The sequence below is a fragment of the Mesoplodon densirostris genome, chromosome 10 (assembly GCF_025265405.1).
Source record: "Mesoplodon densirostris isolate mMesDen1 chromosome 10, mMesDen1 primary haplotype, whole genome shotgun sequence".
Lineage (NCBI taxonomy): Eukaryota > Metazoa > Chordata > Mammalia > Artiodactyla > Ziphiidae > Mesoplodon > Mesoplodon densirostris.
In genome coordinates, this window is record NC_082670.1 from 58,238,394 (window position 1) to 58,255,087 (window position 16,694).

Sequence of the window (16,694 nt, forward strand, 5' to 3'; positions counted from 1 at the left end):
AGATTTCTTTGGAAGAATTAGAAATAAATCTTTATGTAATCTGATACTTGAATTTAGGCTGGTGAGCAGTGAAGATATTTCTAAGAAACATTTAAGCACAATAATTTTACACAGCTCCAGGTGACTTAAATTCTCCAAGTTTAAAATCTAAAAGAAATATAACTTGAACTCAATTAAAAATAGTTTTATAATTTCCATCACTAAATTGATTTTAGAGGCACCAACTTAATTTAGAATGGCAAAAATGTGGTATTTCCTGTGTTGGTCTTCAAGACCAGTTTTGTTATAGACATCAGTGTCAATGACATCATCGCATTTGTACAAAGTAATCAGGCTTAAAGGATGAGAACCCCCATAGGACACTCTACTTAAGCACTATCTCCCTGTTGATAATCATATAATCATATATACAGAAAAATGATGTATATGTAAGGATTTTATTACTTCCATTTGAATTTTTTATACAAGACTATCATCTGTTAAACTGATGAAGGAAAGAAAAAAAAGTTATGGTATCATAAGATGTCAGAAAACAGCAATGTCTATACCTTAGTCCGTATGTCTCCTAAGAGCTGAGAGCAGATTTTTAAAGAGAAAAATTGAAAATAATGAAAAACATTTTGCTAAATAGCACAGTGAAGTAGGCATAAACAATGCCCATAATTAGAAACATTAACTTTTTAAATATATAGATACATTAGAACTGCTTATTAGGAGAATATATCTTTAACTTGTCAATATCCTTTAGTCCAAAGAAAAAAATCTAAGCTACAGAAATACTCCCATAACCAGTTTTCCAAAGAAACTCAAGTCTTCTTCCTATTTGGATCCTTTTGTTGTTTCCAAAGTTAATTTTATTTCTATGATTTTCCCTAGGTCCAATTAGACTTAATAGTTGGATAGTCTTTTCCTAAAAACTGATAGTTATAACTGGAATATCTATGTTATGCAAATAATGGAAGTATTCATAGTCAAATTATTGGGATTCAGCTTTTAGCCCTGGTGGCTAAATATTCCTCATATAAATCAAATACAACATCTTATAACAAGTAATAGTTCAAGAATAATCCATTCAATTCATAAAATTTATGTGAGCAGAATTTAACTAGTAAATCATCCACTTACAAGAAATTAAAAAACATAATTTGAGAAATACACTGATGAGGAGTAGTAATTTAAAATGTATGACTGATTTAATATCACTGGAACAAGATGTGATCAATATGTCCCAAGCTCAAGAGAACAAAGTTCCTACTTAGTTATACTGATTAGAAAAATCAGATGGCTAAGGTAAAGAGAAAAATTCAGCACATACAGACTGTTAGAACTACACGTGATTACATTTAATATATTACAGCTATGATCAATGAATATTTTTAAAAACTTGTTTTTCAAATATATGTGGCAAATATTTTATCAACACTGGTTAAGAGGTGATAATGTAATTTTAAAAGGCATAATGTATTTTTAAATTTCAAAACAAAGATGACACCTTTATAACTTCTGTGTAAAAAACTGAGTAAATGCTTACTTCTCAAATATAGGATTAATATCATAATTTGAAAGAGAAATTATCATGTTGAACTCACTTGGGAAAAAGGCAAAAGCCAATTATAATCACTGTTTCTAATACTTCCTTCATAATTTTAAGTGAGAAAAACTACAGTGATATCTGAACAGCACTCTTCTGACAAACCATCATAGATCTATGGATTATGTTTTTAAGCCTCACTGTTTAATGTGTCAGGTATAAAGAGCCAGAAAGATATCTTAAATATAATTTGTTTTGAAGTTGTACTTTCTCTCAGCTCAGAAAATACAAATAAGTAAAAGACTAAACAAAACTGTACACCAAACTAAAACAATCCCTAAATCCCCAAGGTTAAGCTAAACTTGAAATTACATACTTGTAGTGTACATATTTATATACTAATCTATCTGTCTTTATTCTCAGTGTATTACAGTACATAAAAAAATCACCATATTAACAATATCAATATTTATATTCCTGACATCCCATCAATTACTATGGGCCCTGGCTTAAAAATTTGGCAGTTAATAAAGATCAAGAATTAATTATACTGTTTTGCTTTTTACATTGCCCACATTTGATCTTCCTAGATTTAATCCACAAGAATTTTCCCATCTCCTTTCCCACACTTGTGGATTGGCTCACTCATACATTAGTTTCACAGCTGGAACATCTGTAAAGATAAGGAAATGGAGAAAAGTACCAAGGCATCTGCTACTGCCTCCTCCACATCGGAACCTGTGTTCAGGACTCGCATGGCACTGACAGAGGATGACAGTCGGCTTGATTGGCTGATCCCATACCCTGGACCTAATTCACCAGAAGAAGGAAAATAGCTTTGAGAGAGCCATAAATGTAACAGGGTCACGTTGGAAACTTTAAGATCCTTAAGAGGAGGAAAAAAAAACCAATGGGGCAAAGCATTTTAAAAGCAATACTGTATTCTCTGGGTACATTTATTTTTGGTCAAATAAAAGGGCAAAGGCAATTAAAATCACTGACAGTGTGTGGGAAGTAAATTTAAAGAATAGTAGCTATGATATATTTTTCACCAGAAGACAGAAGAAAGCATGGCTGGCCAACTAAGGGCTTGCAAGTCTATAGCCCTGTAATTAATCTAGCTCTATCAGTCAGGCAAATCTCATCTGTTTGCTTGAGCCACAGAGTAGCCCAGAACAAAGATCAATTCTCAAACCAGTAACAATCAGGGAGCTCAAGGAAGGCACGCCAGGAATTTACAAGGGAAAACCCCTCCAATTATTATCTCTTCTCCTTCAAGATAGGCTGATTCATTCTGTAACTAAGATGTATCATTTGATATTTGTCAAGGACCTACTATTGCCCGACACTCTGAGGCATGTAAAGACAAAACATAGATGGGTTCTTCCTCTCAACTACTTTCTACAATATATCATCATTTACAATTAAAACACTTCATCCACCATTTTGGTTTTTTTTTTAAACATATACACAAAGATGAAGTACATAACTGAGAACATAAAACAATTTTATATTTTAAAATGACATAACTTAGGTTATACAAAAGAAAAATGCCCATCTGCAGTGAGAAAAATGTTCAAATAAGATTGCTGAAGGGAAAAAAGTTACTTGGGGGAAAAGTTTTTTAAAAACCCACAAATGACTTACTCTCCAACAAATTAAATGTAAATAAAACAAATCAATTTTAAAACATGATTACTCAATGGAAACTGACAAGGACAAAAAACTTAAGATGAATGCACAGATGATAGTGAAAATGTACTCATCCTTCACCTGAGGCCCCATACACATCGGGGGCGTAGAGGGCACCAGTAGATCTGGAATGGTGTCTGGAGGCTGGAATAACAGGACCATACAAACCTCATCTATTACTACAGAAACAAGGAATAGTGGCAGCACTACAGTCAGGCAAGGAGAGTTAGTTCACAATGGTATTACTATTAATAGTTAAGGATCAGAATATTGCCTTAGACTAGGGCAACTGAACACTTGCATTGCAGTATCTTCCTTGACACACAACAGATCTTACACCTAAGGGGACAGACATAAGCTCACAGGAGACAAAAAATTAAGTATTCAAATGGAAGGAAATGTCAAAAGTACAAGCATGAGACAAAAAAATGAACACTGTAGTTTCAAAAAAAAAACCACTATGGTAAATAGCAACCAATAATAATCCTATCTCCTCTAATCCTGAACCCAGTGAGGCAGTTGTTACTATTCAATTTTACAAGTAGCTAAACTAAAGCACACAGAAAAGTTAATTAATTTCATCAAGGCCACACCTCAGTATCTGTAGTCTTTCAAGGCCTTTGCTCTTAAATAGTACACATACCATCTTTACATTGTTCAAAAGATAACATACCTCATTTATGTTAACATAAATGTTTTCTATAATGGTTCACAGTATATAAGTTCTGCATTCAGTAGATTAGTTAAATATCAAAGCAAATTTTGAGCACCAAAAAAGGGGAGTATTAACAATTTAATCAAAAAACCTAAAAACCTGTGACTTCTCCTTATATTTATGACATCTCTCTAAATCTAAATTTAGGATATTTAAAATCTTAGATCTTAAAATCCTGATTTTCATAACATCATAAAGTCAGTCTTTTTCTTACACACACAAACAAATAAGCCAGGAAAAAATCATTTTATTATTTAATGAAACATATTACTCATTTTAAAAGTTACTCTGGGGGCCTCCCTGGTGGCGCAAGTGGTTGGGAGTCCGCCTGCCGATGCAGGGGATACGGGTTCGTGCCCCGGTCTGGGAGGATCCCATATGCCGCGGAGCGGCTGGGCCCGTGAGCCATGGCCGCTGAGCCTGCGTGTCCGGAGCCTGCGCGTCCGGAGCCTGTGCTCCGCAACGGGGGAGGCCACAACAGTGAGAGGCCCGCATACCGCAAAAAAAAGAAAAAAAAAAAAAAAAAAAAAGTTACTCTGCTTCAGATATATTAATGAGAACAGTTAAAATACTTTTATTACATGAATTACTCTTTCCTTTGCCACAGGACCTTAATGAATAAGAAAATGATCAAAAAGATTGAGAGACAGGATTAAAGAGAGAATGTTGCATAAAATGTTTAACAGATCCTGAAAGGTGATTGGTATCATTAGTAAGACATACTAATATATAGTTTTAATTTTACCCAACAGAATAATTTCTAAAATGATAAGGAAGAGTTGAAGCAATATGGAAATGCTTCAATAGATGAAAAAAATTTTGAAAACCTTTTGAAATCAATAGCTATCTGTGGCTGAAGATAACACTCACGTGCTTGTAATAATGTAAGCCTTTTTATGAATCTTGGTTCCGGAAACTAAGAGTGTGAGTTCCAGAGTTCATCTTTGTTTAGCTCTGATTTATTTCTGGTGTTTTAGGGCCCTGATGCTGGCTGGCCTTGTGTTACAACTGAATAAATGGCAAGCTATGGGATTCATCTGCTGAATGGCCATATTCAAGTCAGAGGTGACTAAAGGATTCACCAAATAAAGAAAGAGAAAAATGTAGGCAAATATGGCAGAAAATGGGAATGAAAAGGACAATCTGATTTCTGGGAATGCTATCTTCATCTCTGTGTAATAAACAGGATTAATCTGCTACCTTTACTATGCAATATCCATATGTAAATAAAGGGCTATAAAATTCAATTCTTCTAAAACTATATGATTAAAAGGTTTAACCACCTTTAAACCAAATAGGATGTTTCATCACAATTGGGAAAACTGCCTCCTTTAATAATAAAATTTAAATGATTTAAATTGCCAAATGGCGGCTTTGAGATAAATCTAGAAGATCAATGACTAAACAACATATCTCTTTAAAAATAGGCATGACCACCTAGAGGAGTGGGATAGGGAGGGTGGGAGGGAGGAGCAAAAGGGAGGGGATGGGGGATATATGTATACATTCTTATTCACTTTGTTATAAAGCAGACACTAACACAACATTGTAAAGCAATTATACTCCAGTAAAGATGTTTTAAAAAAAGGCATATTAACATGTTTATTTTTTAAGTAATTAGAAGTTGGTTATAAATTTCCTCTAATCTCTGACTATTGTACAGGTTTAAACAGTACAGAAACCTATTTTTGTTTCTTCCCGATATCTCACATTTTCTACTAATTCTACATTATACAAATGTAAGTATTATACCGTTAAAAAAATCTAAGATCCTTGCCACTGATGTGTCACACAACTAACTGCAGGTAAGCAAGCACTGTTCCAGGGGGAAGACTGGGAAGAGCAGTCGCAGCAGTGACGATGACCGTGATAACCATGTGCTCACCGTGTGCAAACACTGCTCTGAGGGACAGTTTCCATGTATTCTCTCCTTTACAGTGTCTTCAAAGCCAATGCTAAGAACTACATGCTATTATTATTCTAGCTTTACAGATAAGGAAAAACCCAGGTATAAAACAGCTACACAGCTGGGGTATCAACCAGGCCATCTGACCCTAGAACATACGCTCTTAAACTACCACACACCCACTCTACTTCCTTCGATTCTTCAAGGTGGCATGCTTACTTTATACAAATGTAAGATTTATTTCATTTTTAAACATATATGCATGAGGATGTACCATATATATATATGTATGTGTGTGTGCATGTATACACACACATACACAGATACTCTACAGACTAAGCCTACTGTATATTGTACATGAACTAAATCTACCTCTGGCAGAGTATAGAAGGAAACTCTTTGGCACTTGGGACTGGAACACAAACAAGGGTTGAGGATCCCCCTGCCTGAGTTCCTAGCTCAAAGGGTCAGTATAAGATAGTCTAGTAGTGATATAGTTGAGCCAAATGGCCCAAAGAACTAGAAATTAATCTCTAGAAATTCTATACTAACGTGACTATTGAAGGAAATAATAACTCCAATAAATAATGAGTGCAACTATGTTCTACGTAAGTGTCACAAAGTCTGAACTGCAACTCTCTTAAGTATTACAGTAACCTACATTTTATGGAATTAAAAGAAAAGACCTGAAATGGCTATAGGTAAGTGCATATAAACAAAGTATTAGTTAAAATGCTGAGGACCACACAGAAATTCTAAAGATTTTCAACATAAAAAATTCTGCCTCTCCAATTACTCTAAAATATTTAGTTTTTAAAAAATCATTTAATATTTTTATAATTGAGGTAAATATAGTATTATAATCGAGGGTATAATACAATCTCTATAATCAGGGACAGACGGGTTTCACAGCAATGACATGATATAAGCTAATGCATGGGAAATGTTGTTAAATTGTAAAATACTGTAAAAATATTAATCCCTCCCATTTTAATAAGTAGTTCATATATTATTTTGTAGCATTCTTTCTAGTAATCTGAAATATCTAAGGTGAAATGTTAATATTTCTGCTAAAAAGGACGAAAGTCTTTATTTTTATCAAACTAAATAGTCCATATTTCACTTAAGTGTAAATATTTAAATATTGTCTTTAAATTTTATAGGGAGATTTGTTAAGAAAAATCTTGAATTCAATATTCTGTAGTTTAAATCTGTATGATATTTACTTGATTATGAAGGCAATTTGTTTATCCAATGTCTAACTTGCTCATTTAAGACAGATAAATGTCAAAGGAATTGCCCAAACATATAATTTCCTTCCTACTGTCTTTAAAAAGAAAAGAGATAGAGGAAAAGATACAGTTGAAGAAATCATCAATTAAATCCAGGGTGTGTTGAGGTTATCAGATGGTAGGAACACAACAGGAAAGCAATATGCCTCACACCTGCCCAAACACTTACCAAGGGGCTGAAAAGAGCGAACAGGACTCGTATCCCTGCTGCTCTCCCGACTGGCTTCCCGGCTGCACCCTTGGCTCACACTTGGTCGAGGAATACGACTGCTTCGGGCTGGTATGAAGCAACAGCAGCACAGAAGGGGAGTAAACAGGAGATAGAGTTTGTATTTTTGATATTTTGGTTTTATTCTTTTCTTTCTTTCTTTCTTTTCTTTTCTTTTTTTTTTTTTTTTGGCCACTCCATGCAGCATGCGGGATCTTAGTTCCCCAACCGGGGATCGAAACCATGCCCCCTGCAGTGGAAGTGCAGAGTCTCAACCATTGGATCAGCAGGTAAGTCCCTATTCTTTTCTTTCCTAAAAACTAATAAATAAGTTTTTTCTAAGGTTGAGAAGAAATTTTTTTTGATGAAGCATTACCAGGAATACAGTTAAAATTCTTGAATACAGTCTTCTAGTTTGTATGTGATTAGAAGAGTAAAATGATATTTTACTAAAATAAAAAGATTTAAAATATAAATGAATTATACTTTCAAGATAAGATATCTAATTCCATTTTTAAGCTATATTTCAGTTGTCCTTGAATTTTAAGTTGTTTTTCTCTAACTTAAAGTGCCTAAATTGAAGTATTCAATGTCTGAAATACTAAAGAAATACAAGGTCCCAAGTTTTGCACAAAAATCTTACCCACTGAGAGCCTAGATGGACTAGCCTCTCTGCTACAGCCCTGGCTTCGTGGTATCTTGCTTCTCTTCTGTGCTGAGGCTGAATTGACCAGGACTCTTTGAACACCAGAGCTCACAGTGGAGAGGGCTGTTGTGGTCAGAACTCTTCCCGGAGACCCAGACCGGCTGCCAGCTAAACACCAAACACACACACAAATGTTAAGATGTGAACTCCAAGAGAACTTGTTGAAAGGATAAAAATTCAAGAAGTACACCTGAGAAAACTGTGATGGAATGGCAGTTCTAAGTTCAAAGGAGTTAGACTGAGGAAGGTTTATATATACTCAAAACCTGGAATAAAAAGGTATACTATATATACTAGAATTGAATGGTAAATCATGTAAATATATTTTCAGTTTGGGGAGTATAAGATGCTATGTTTAATAAGGACAACACTATTATGCTTTTCAGAACATGAATAGTAGAAAATATTTCCAAAGAAATAACTTATCTAACAATACATTTCATGCAGCTAAAGCTATATGTTAAAAAGCTATACATTTAAAAGGAAAATATTAATAATTTTATTACTGCTATCATTTTTGTTAAGAATATGGTAACGAAAATGTGCTTCCTGTTAAAAGTTTGCCTGCTGAGATGCCTCTAAATGGGCATAACAAGGTTATCTTGCAACTATGTATATTTTTGAATTTTTACAAGATTTAATTTTAAATGTTTACAGAGTTGGGCCAGCTGAAAAAGAAACTTGCATTTTGCTATTTGCCGTCAAACAGCAAAGGGGTCTTGGGTGGCCAGTCTGCCAAGTAGATGTATACTGAGGGTAAAACACGACTAATGGGCAAATAAATGTCAAAGAAGGCAGACCCTTTCTAAACCAGTGATTTTCAGTCTTGGAAGACAAAGGATACGTGGTCAGGGATAGAGAAAGGGAGCTGGACAAAATCTCAGAGATTGGGGTAAGAGTTAAAAAAAAAGTTAAGAAACATGCTTTTAAACTAGAATTGCACACGTTAGTGTTTAAGGGGATAAGCTCCTTGTCAATCAAAACATTTTTTGTCTGCATTGAAAAGGAAAATGAACTAGATAACTCCAAGGTATAATTTAACTCTAGATTCTGGATGGTAGCATTATAAAAGTTAAACTTGCACTTAAATAAAACTTCATGAAAGCAACGGTTCCTCTTTGTTGGGAACTTCTCCACAGTCACTGCTCACCTGGTATAATCTTACCCAATGACACTTCACTTCCACAGAGCAAAGATTAAAGAGTCAAAGCCAATGGGGACAAGCAGGGAACATCAACCAGGGAGCAGTGCTGAGTGTAAAGCAGGGAGTGGTGACTTTTTAGTTCAAGCCAGCTCTGTCTTGAGGTAATACTGGCTACATTTTGGGACTTTTTTGTTTTTTAAATGAACGCTTTGACATTTCCTGATTTTTTATCATGTTGTGTAGACCAAATAATACATGAATAGAGGCAGGCTGCACGTGGTTCATGGGCTGCTGATCTGTGACCCTGGCTACCGTTTTCTTGGCATGGTCTTCCTGAATACAATTTAAACTCATGCTTAATTCCTAAACTTTATTAGCACACAAAATGAAACTCATCTTCCGCTGGTTATAGCAATACTGTAAAACAAATCAATGTTTACGATGACATTAGCAATTTGTTATCTGTGTAGAAGGAATTCTAAATTGTTGCAGGGAAATTATACAAGTGTACTTTAAAATGATGATTCATTTGGGGCTTCCCTGGTGGCGCAGTGGTTGAGAGTCCGCCTGCCGATGCAGGGGATACGGGTTCGTGCCCCGGTCTGGGAGGATCCCACATGCCGCGGAGAGGCTGGGCCCGTGAGCCATGGCCGCTGGGCCTGTGCGTCCGGAGCCTGTGCTCCGCAATGGGGGAGGCCACAACAGTGAGAGGCCCACGTACAGCAAAAAAAAAAAAAAAAAATGATGATTCATTTGAATTGTTTCATGATATTTCAGGTGAAGAATCTTTAAATCAAGTTTCTTTCAGTTATAACCTTAGAGATACTCACAAGGCACCTATTTTCTCCATGCAGCATCTAAACTAAACATACACACCAAAACACCCAAACACCCAACATGCTACAAACGCACAATGCAGGATAAGCTGATGGAATATTTTATGGGAACACTTGCAACAATATAAAAAGTATAAATTATGAACTGAACACATACAACACGTTATTCTGTTAAAACTAATGTAAGTTTAGGGGGTGACAGTGTTGGTAGGAGACTGGAGAATTCCTTGAAATGTGGATCTATTCAGCAGAGAGGAAACATATAGTATAGAAGCAGAGTAATCACGCTACCTATTCTAGATTTATTGACTTTATCAAAACTATGCAAGCTCACTCTCTATATATTTAAATTAATTCATGCCCTCTCCTGGGAAATAAAATTGGCAGTGTTAATCATTACCCGCTCTTCTCCAATGGCCGCCCCCGCCCCCGGCCCCCACCAACAGTGTGTTAATTCCAGTACCTGCAACCCATTTTGGAATTATTTATACTTAGAAGAAAATATCAAGGCTCTTTCCCCAGCAAAAGAACTACCAAGGCTAATTATTTCTTCTAGGAAAACCACATAGTTGATGAAAAAGAGTATGATGTACCTAGGGAATAGCATGCTACTAGAAAATACTCTAATTTATGAAATTTGAAATTAGATATCTAATTTCTCTTGTGCTGCCTAAAGTTTTCAAATTACCATTTTATACTTTTTATGAGATGTTTTCAAGGCATTGCTATAGCTCCTTCGTTTTTGAATGTTTACACCTATAGCATCAACATGGATAATTTAAAAAACCCAGGGTTTTGGTAATAAATAAGGACAGGTCAAAGAAAAATCATAATTGGTGATTTTTACCCCAATAATGGCTACAGAATAAAATAATATTAAATGTTAAGAATTTCTGCTGAATAGAACCCATTCTTGATAATGAAAATAGGTGATGAAACAATAGATGCACACATAAAGTCTATATATTCTTACCACCAATGGTATTAGCAGATTGTGATCCTGAACAAGTGTAAAGGCAGAGTTAGGGTAAGGGTTATAATCCATGAAGAGGGAAGAAGCAGATTTAAAATGAATGGCAGATGGAAATAAGAAAGCTTTAGTCAGTTCTTAGAAAATAAAAAATTCTAAAGCAAAAAAAGCAAACTTTAAAAAAAATCCCAAAACCATTGATGTCTGTAACAAAAGCAGAACATTTAGTAGTTTTTAGCTGATAAACTGAAATCAGACACTCAGGTACAAAGCAGATGAAATGAAGGTGCAAAAGTAAATGTAAATTCTTCAGCTTTTCTTCTACTGATAGTCTAAAAGCTAAATAATTAAATGTTTAAATTTTTATAATTTAAACATTTAATTTAAAAACTATAGGTAAGGAAGAACTACAATATCTTCTAGCTGAAGAAAAATTACATGAAAAAGCTACAGGTTTTATCTTTCTTAAGACACACAGGGAAAAAAAACCAAACAGTAGAGGGGTGGGGTGGAGAGACAAAATTTCTGACAGGCTGTACAATCATTTGTACATAATCAGTCACTACCAACAACAAAAGACACAATCTTTACGTAAACATTTAAGTCTGGAAGTCTCTCCACTGGGTCTGTTTTTATTTATTTTTGGTTAGCCATCAGAACATACCTGCTTTGACCCAAGAGATTATTTTTTTCCTAAATGGTGATATAAAAATATGGAAAAGACCATGCAAACCCTAATGAATTACTTCACAACGAAGTGAAGATGGAGAGCACAGCAATATTTCTGTGCAAATATGTGTAAAGAAACTTGCATCAAATTATACAAGGCCACAATATCTTTTTTCAAAAGAATTTGAAATGAAAAAAGTCATTCAAATAAATAAGCAGGCAAATAAACAAAAACCTCACCAATATGATTTAAAATCTAAGTGATTTTATAGTGGGAACGTCTTCTGATCTTAAAATCCTACTAGGTCTAAAAATCTATCATTATGTTCTCACACTCTAGGAGAGGATTTCAAGTGTTGTGGATTGGGTTTCAAAGTGAAAAACCAAATGTAAAAAAATTATTCTATATTCTCTTGAAGTGATCAGTAGTTATAATACACTTAAAAGGGAGTTCCTTAAGTAATATATTAAAAAAACATACACAAAGCACTTTGAATCTCTGCCATGAGTTCAGTCTTAGTATTACTTTAGAAGAGAACTCAGTAAAATATCTCATATAAAATTGTTTTATCCTTAAGATGCTGGATACAGACAGTTTCTGGTTGCCACCATTATTTTTCTTTCTGCTTTAAATTTCCTGACTTCACCGTTATTTTTGTTTCCTGAAGGCCATAAGAAATAACAACAAAGAAGTGCACAATAGGAGTATAGAATTCAGTTGACATTAGGTTAAGAAAAACAAGGACATCAATTTCACCAGCTAAAATATATAGCACATACTTTGTGCACAGGCAAAATACTAATTTAATTCTCACAACAATCCTGTGAGATTATCCTCTTCATTTTACTGGTTACAGTAGAAGTATATAGAAATACAGAAACTTTAAATAACCTGGAAAAGCCATGGATCAAATCCATGATCTAAATCAATACTTCTCGGACTTGATTGTAACACAAATCACTTGATGATCTTGTTAAAGACTGAATTCAGTAGATCTGTGGTGGCATGAGATTGTACATTTCCCAGGTGATGCTGATGCTGGTCTGTGCACCCCATTTGGAATAGCAAGGCTCTAAACTACTATGCTATACTGCTAAAGATTAAGTTACTTTAACAGTTACCCTAAAAATACATAAGATCTGGGAAGAATGTGGTATGATCTATTCCTAATTTGGTTGGGAGAAGAGCTCTCACCCAGAGGGCATTCACTATGTTTTCCTATTTGTAAATAACCCTCAATTTGCAAACCAATTTTACTAAGCATTTCTGCTTATTTTTAGGACTCTTGTTGAGTGCTCCCATCATTACTCTGTCTAGATTTTTTGACTTTGGAAAGAGGAGAATCTGCTAGGCCGGACTTGTCTAATCACTGCCCTGACCCCCTCTAAGCCCAGCTCCTTTCGCTGATTCCACGATTCAAGAATCAAGTTAAAAAAACAGACAAATTGGGCATCTATATCCTGGAAGAGTCACCTAAACAACAGTGGAAGATAGCTACATCTATTTCTTTCCAAAATGGCCAAGTATATAGAAGAACCCCAGAATTACCTCCCTAGAAAAAATTCCTGTTCTAAGAGGTATGTGCTAAGGAAAATCTCTTGATAAGGAAGGAATGTGAACTCTTTTAAATTAATTATGCCTTAAGTGTATATATTACTATTCTGGAATATATAGGAATGGATCATTCATTTTACCTAGAATTCAAAATTGTGCTTTTTAATAATTGTGCTTATGAGAAACTCAGCTTCCAATGAAATGGCAAAAACATAAATCTTAAATTTAAAAAGGAATATAACAAAACTGGTCATTTCAATTCGTTTCCTCTTTATGAATCAGTATATACCTGCCAAAAATGCTAACTACATTCTCTAACAGATTTCAGGGAGAGCACAAAGATACCACATATCTGCCCTTGAACAACATTAGCTAGATGCAACCAGATCTGATGCTAACATACGGCAATTATTTTGCCTCTAAAAAGCACAATTTTCCATGTTTACAAGTTTCAGAGTAGACTGTGAAAACCTTAATGTTAAAAGATTTGTGCTATTTAAAATATCTCCATGCAAGTCTGTATAGCAGATGAAGTTTTTCTTTCTAAGTGCAGATATCAATGATGCAGCCCTAATAACACACCAAAGACAAGACAACACCCACTCCAAAAATTCCAAAACATGCACAACTGACCCAAAACATTGAAAAAAAAATACCTTCATTTTTGTCAGGTGATGATGAACCTAAAGTACAGAACAAGAACTCAGTATGTGGCTTGTCTTTTTTGAAATTAGTTTTGTCTTTTTCCACTGGTCAATCTCTTCATACAGTAACATACAAGGAATACGCTTATCCTAACATATTAGAAATATGGGAGAACTAATAGGCAATACGTACGCTGTGACTGAGACACCATTTTTGTTCGACTTCTTCCTCTGGAATCTGTCTTGGCGTTTCCCATACCAGCAAGTGGTGCTGAAAGCTTTGCTCTCACCCGGCCTAAGGAATAAAATTATTTACATAATTAAAGACTTTTTTCTATAATAATATTTAGTAATGAGGAAAAAATCTCACTATAATTTTCTAATTGGGTGTGCTTTTCAAGTATTGTTAAATTCTGTACTAATGTAACCTTCGCTTACAGATTATAAGATTATAGTTCTCTTAAAATTTTAAAAATACATACTGCTTTTTACGTGTTGCACCATAAGCTAACTTTCCTTTACGGGTAAGAATAAAGTCAAAGTAAAAGATCTCCATTCTCAGTTTGATATTATTAGTCCAGTAAAGTAGAGTTATAATTAAGATAATTACCACAGGCATGCACTTATTCTTAACTGGTAGTTCCAATTTTTAAATTTCAGTTTCCATGAAATTTAATTTATTCTCAAATCCACCCTGTAGTTTAAAATACAAGCTAATCTTGGAAACAACCCAATATTTCTGACTGAAAATGTACTTCTAAAGAGATCTGCAAGAAGATACAATACTAGGTAAAATATCTTTTTATATTCTGTGCTAAACATGAGATTACTACAGATGTACATGGACACGTTTACTCTTCTCTTCCCCCAACTAACCAATTTCATTTAGAAAATTATTCGAGGAAATACCAATTCTCAAAGAGATGGCACTTTTCTACACACATTTCCTTCTCTACCTCCACGTTGCGTTCCTTTCTTCTCTTACTACTGCCTCATCCCCCTCCACAAAACCAAGCCGCAAGATGTTTCTAGAGCTCTTGAACCAAAGGAGATAATGCTTACCAAAGTGCTTAAGTAAACTGTCATTAGAAAAAACAAAAATATCTTACTAGCAGGTACTTTGGTATTCTCAAGCAACAGTCTCAATCACTATCAAATCAGAACCAATACCAAACATGATCATAAAGAAGGACTCAAAATACTTTTTAGTTAAAAGGCACAACTTTTAGGGCAATCACAATATAGAGGCTGGGGACTTCCCTGGTGGTGCAGTGGTTAAGAATCCGCCTGCCAATGCAGGGGACACGGGTTCGAGCCCTGGTCCGGGAAGATCCCACATGCTGCAGAGAAACTAAGCCTGTGTGCCACAACTACTGAGCCCACATGCCACAACTACTGAAGCCTGCATGTCTAGAGCCCGTGATCCACAATGAGAGAAGCCATTGCAATAAGAAGCCTGCACACCGCAACGAAGAGGAGCCCCCGCTCGCCGCAACTAGAGAAAGCCCACACACAGCAACAAAGACCCAAAGCCGCCAAAAATAAACAAACAAACAACCCCCCCCCCAGCAATATAGGGGCTAGCCTGGTACGGTGATAGTAATTAGGAAAACATACACTAAAGAGTAAGGAAAAATTACAATATTAAGAAATGAGTGAGGGGAGATAAGAGAATAATTAGGAACTAGGAATAAAATGAAGCAAAGGGAGAAGTATAGTCGGTAGATCCTAGCATTCTATCAACTTCTTTGAGGCCCCTAAAAAGCCCATAATTCAGGACTTTCACCCTTTTACAGAGTCTGTTTAGAATAGGACACAATGTTCTCCTGACTAAGAAGTAAAATAGAAAAAAATTATTATTTTTGAAATGCAGAATGTATCCAGTACAACAAAGAAATTAGGATAAATTAAGTATTTTGATACTACCATTCTAAATTACAATGCCACAGTGCCAGAAACTAGTACTCTAATTTAAAACTTAAAATATGAAAATATTTCAAATATATCAGAGTAAGTATGAGACCTCCAAAATGTTAAATCTACTTAACTGTGTATCACAAGAAAATGTCATCCATGTAAAATTTAGGAAAAAAAAATGTGTTTCATATCAGAGGCTTAATAAGACAGCCTTCAGGCAGGATAAATATAAAAACTGATTTTTTTCCTTTCTACAAATTCAAAAAGCAATAAATAATTTTTTAAAAGGTAAACTGGCTCAGTAAAATAAAGTATTATATCTAGCAAGGTTTTTGTAATCCCAAATTCAAATCATATGCAATTCTCCAGTCACTGATTCAAAATCAAAGATACATTTAAAAGCTGACAAAATAAATGCATTTAAATGCTGAGGATATTTAAAGACGATAAAGCAATGGCACGTGCACTCTCAAAGTATAAATGAATTGGCATAAATTAAAAGACACAAAATAAAAGCATTAATGTCACTACCAGAAAAAAATGAAACTATGTAACTTTATACTAGATATTATTAAACATGTTAAAGCATTTACGTTTTTCTAGAATGAGATGGTCCAAGATACAAAGCAAAACTCCAGGATGAAGGATTAAAAAAAAAATCCACGTGTATAACTAACACAACCAAACATGAAATGTAAAAGCTACCACAGCTCGCAAATTATACAGATTTGCAAAGAAATTAGCCTAGTTTAGTTTTTAATATTTAATTCCTACCAATGAAAATATTAATGTAGAGGTATTTGTGTTACTAACAAAATGTATAATTCTTACCATCTTCAGATGCTGTTCCTAAATAAGAGAAATAAAACAATAACATTTCAACAAAGTCTGCCAATGCTGATGTTAAAA

At 34.6% G+C, this 16,694-nt stretch overlaps 1 protein-coding gene across 3 annotated transcripts in view; it reads right to left on the bottom strand.

The window, feature by feature from the left end:
* CLASP2 (cytoplasmic linker associated protein 2) overlaps positions 1–16,694 on the bottom strand; it is a 181,849-nt gene that overhangs the window by 50,054 nt on the left and 115,101 nt on the right. For 2 of the 3 annotated variants that reach the window (XM_060110135.1, XM_060110134.1), the window contains exons 19-22: positions 14,062–14,163; positions 7,988–8,158; positions 7,306–7,413; positions 2,235–2,341 (exon numbers count right to left, since the gene is read on the bottom strand). In XM_060110135.1, coding sequence (XP_059966118.1) covers positions 2,235–2,341; positions 7,306–7,413; positions 7,988–8,158; positions 14,062–14,163 — 488 coding nt within the window. Of the gene's footprint in view, positions 1–2,234; positions 2,342–7,305; positions 7,414–7,987; positions 8,159–14,061; positions 14,164–16,616; positions 16,635–16,694 lie in introns of all 3 variants that reach the window. The other variant, XM_060110136.1, reaches the window with a different exon arrangement.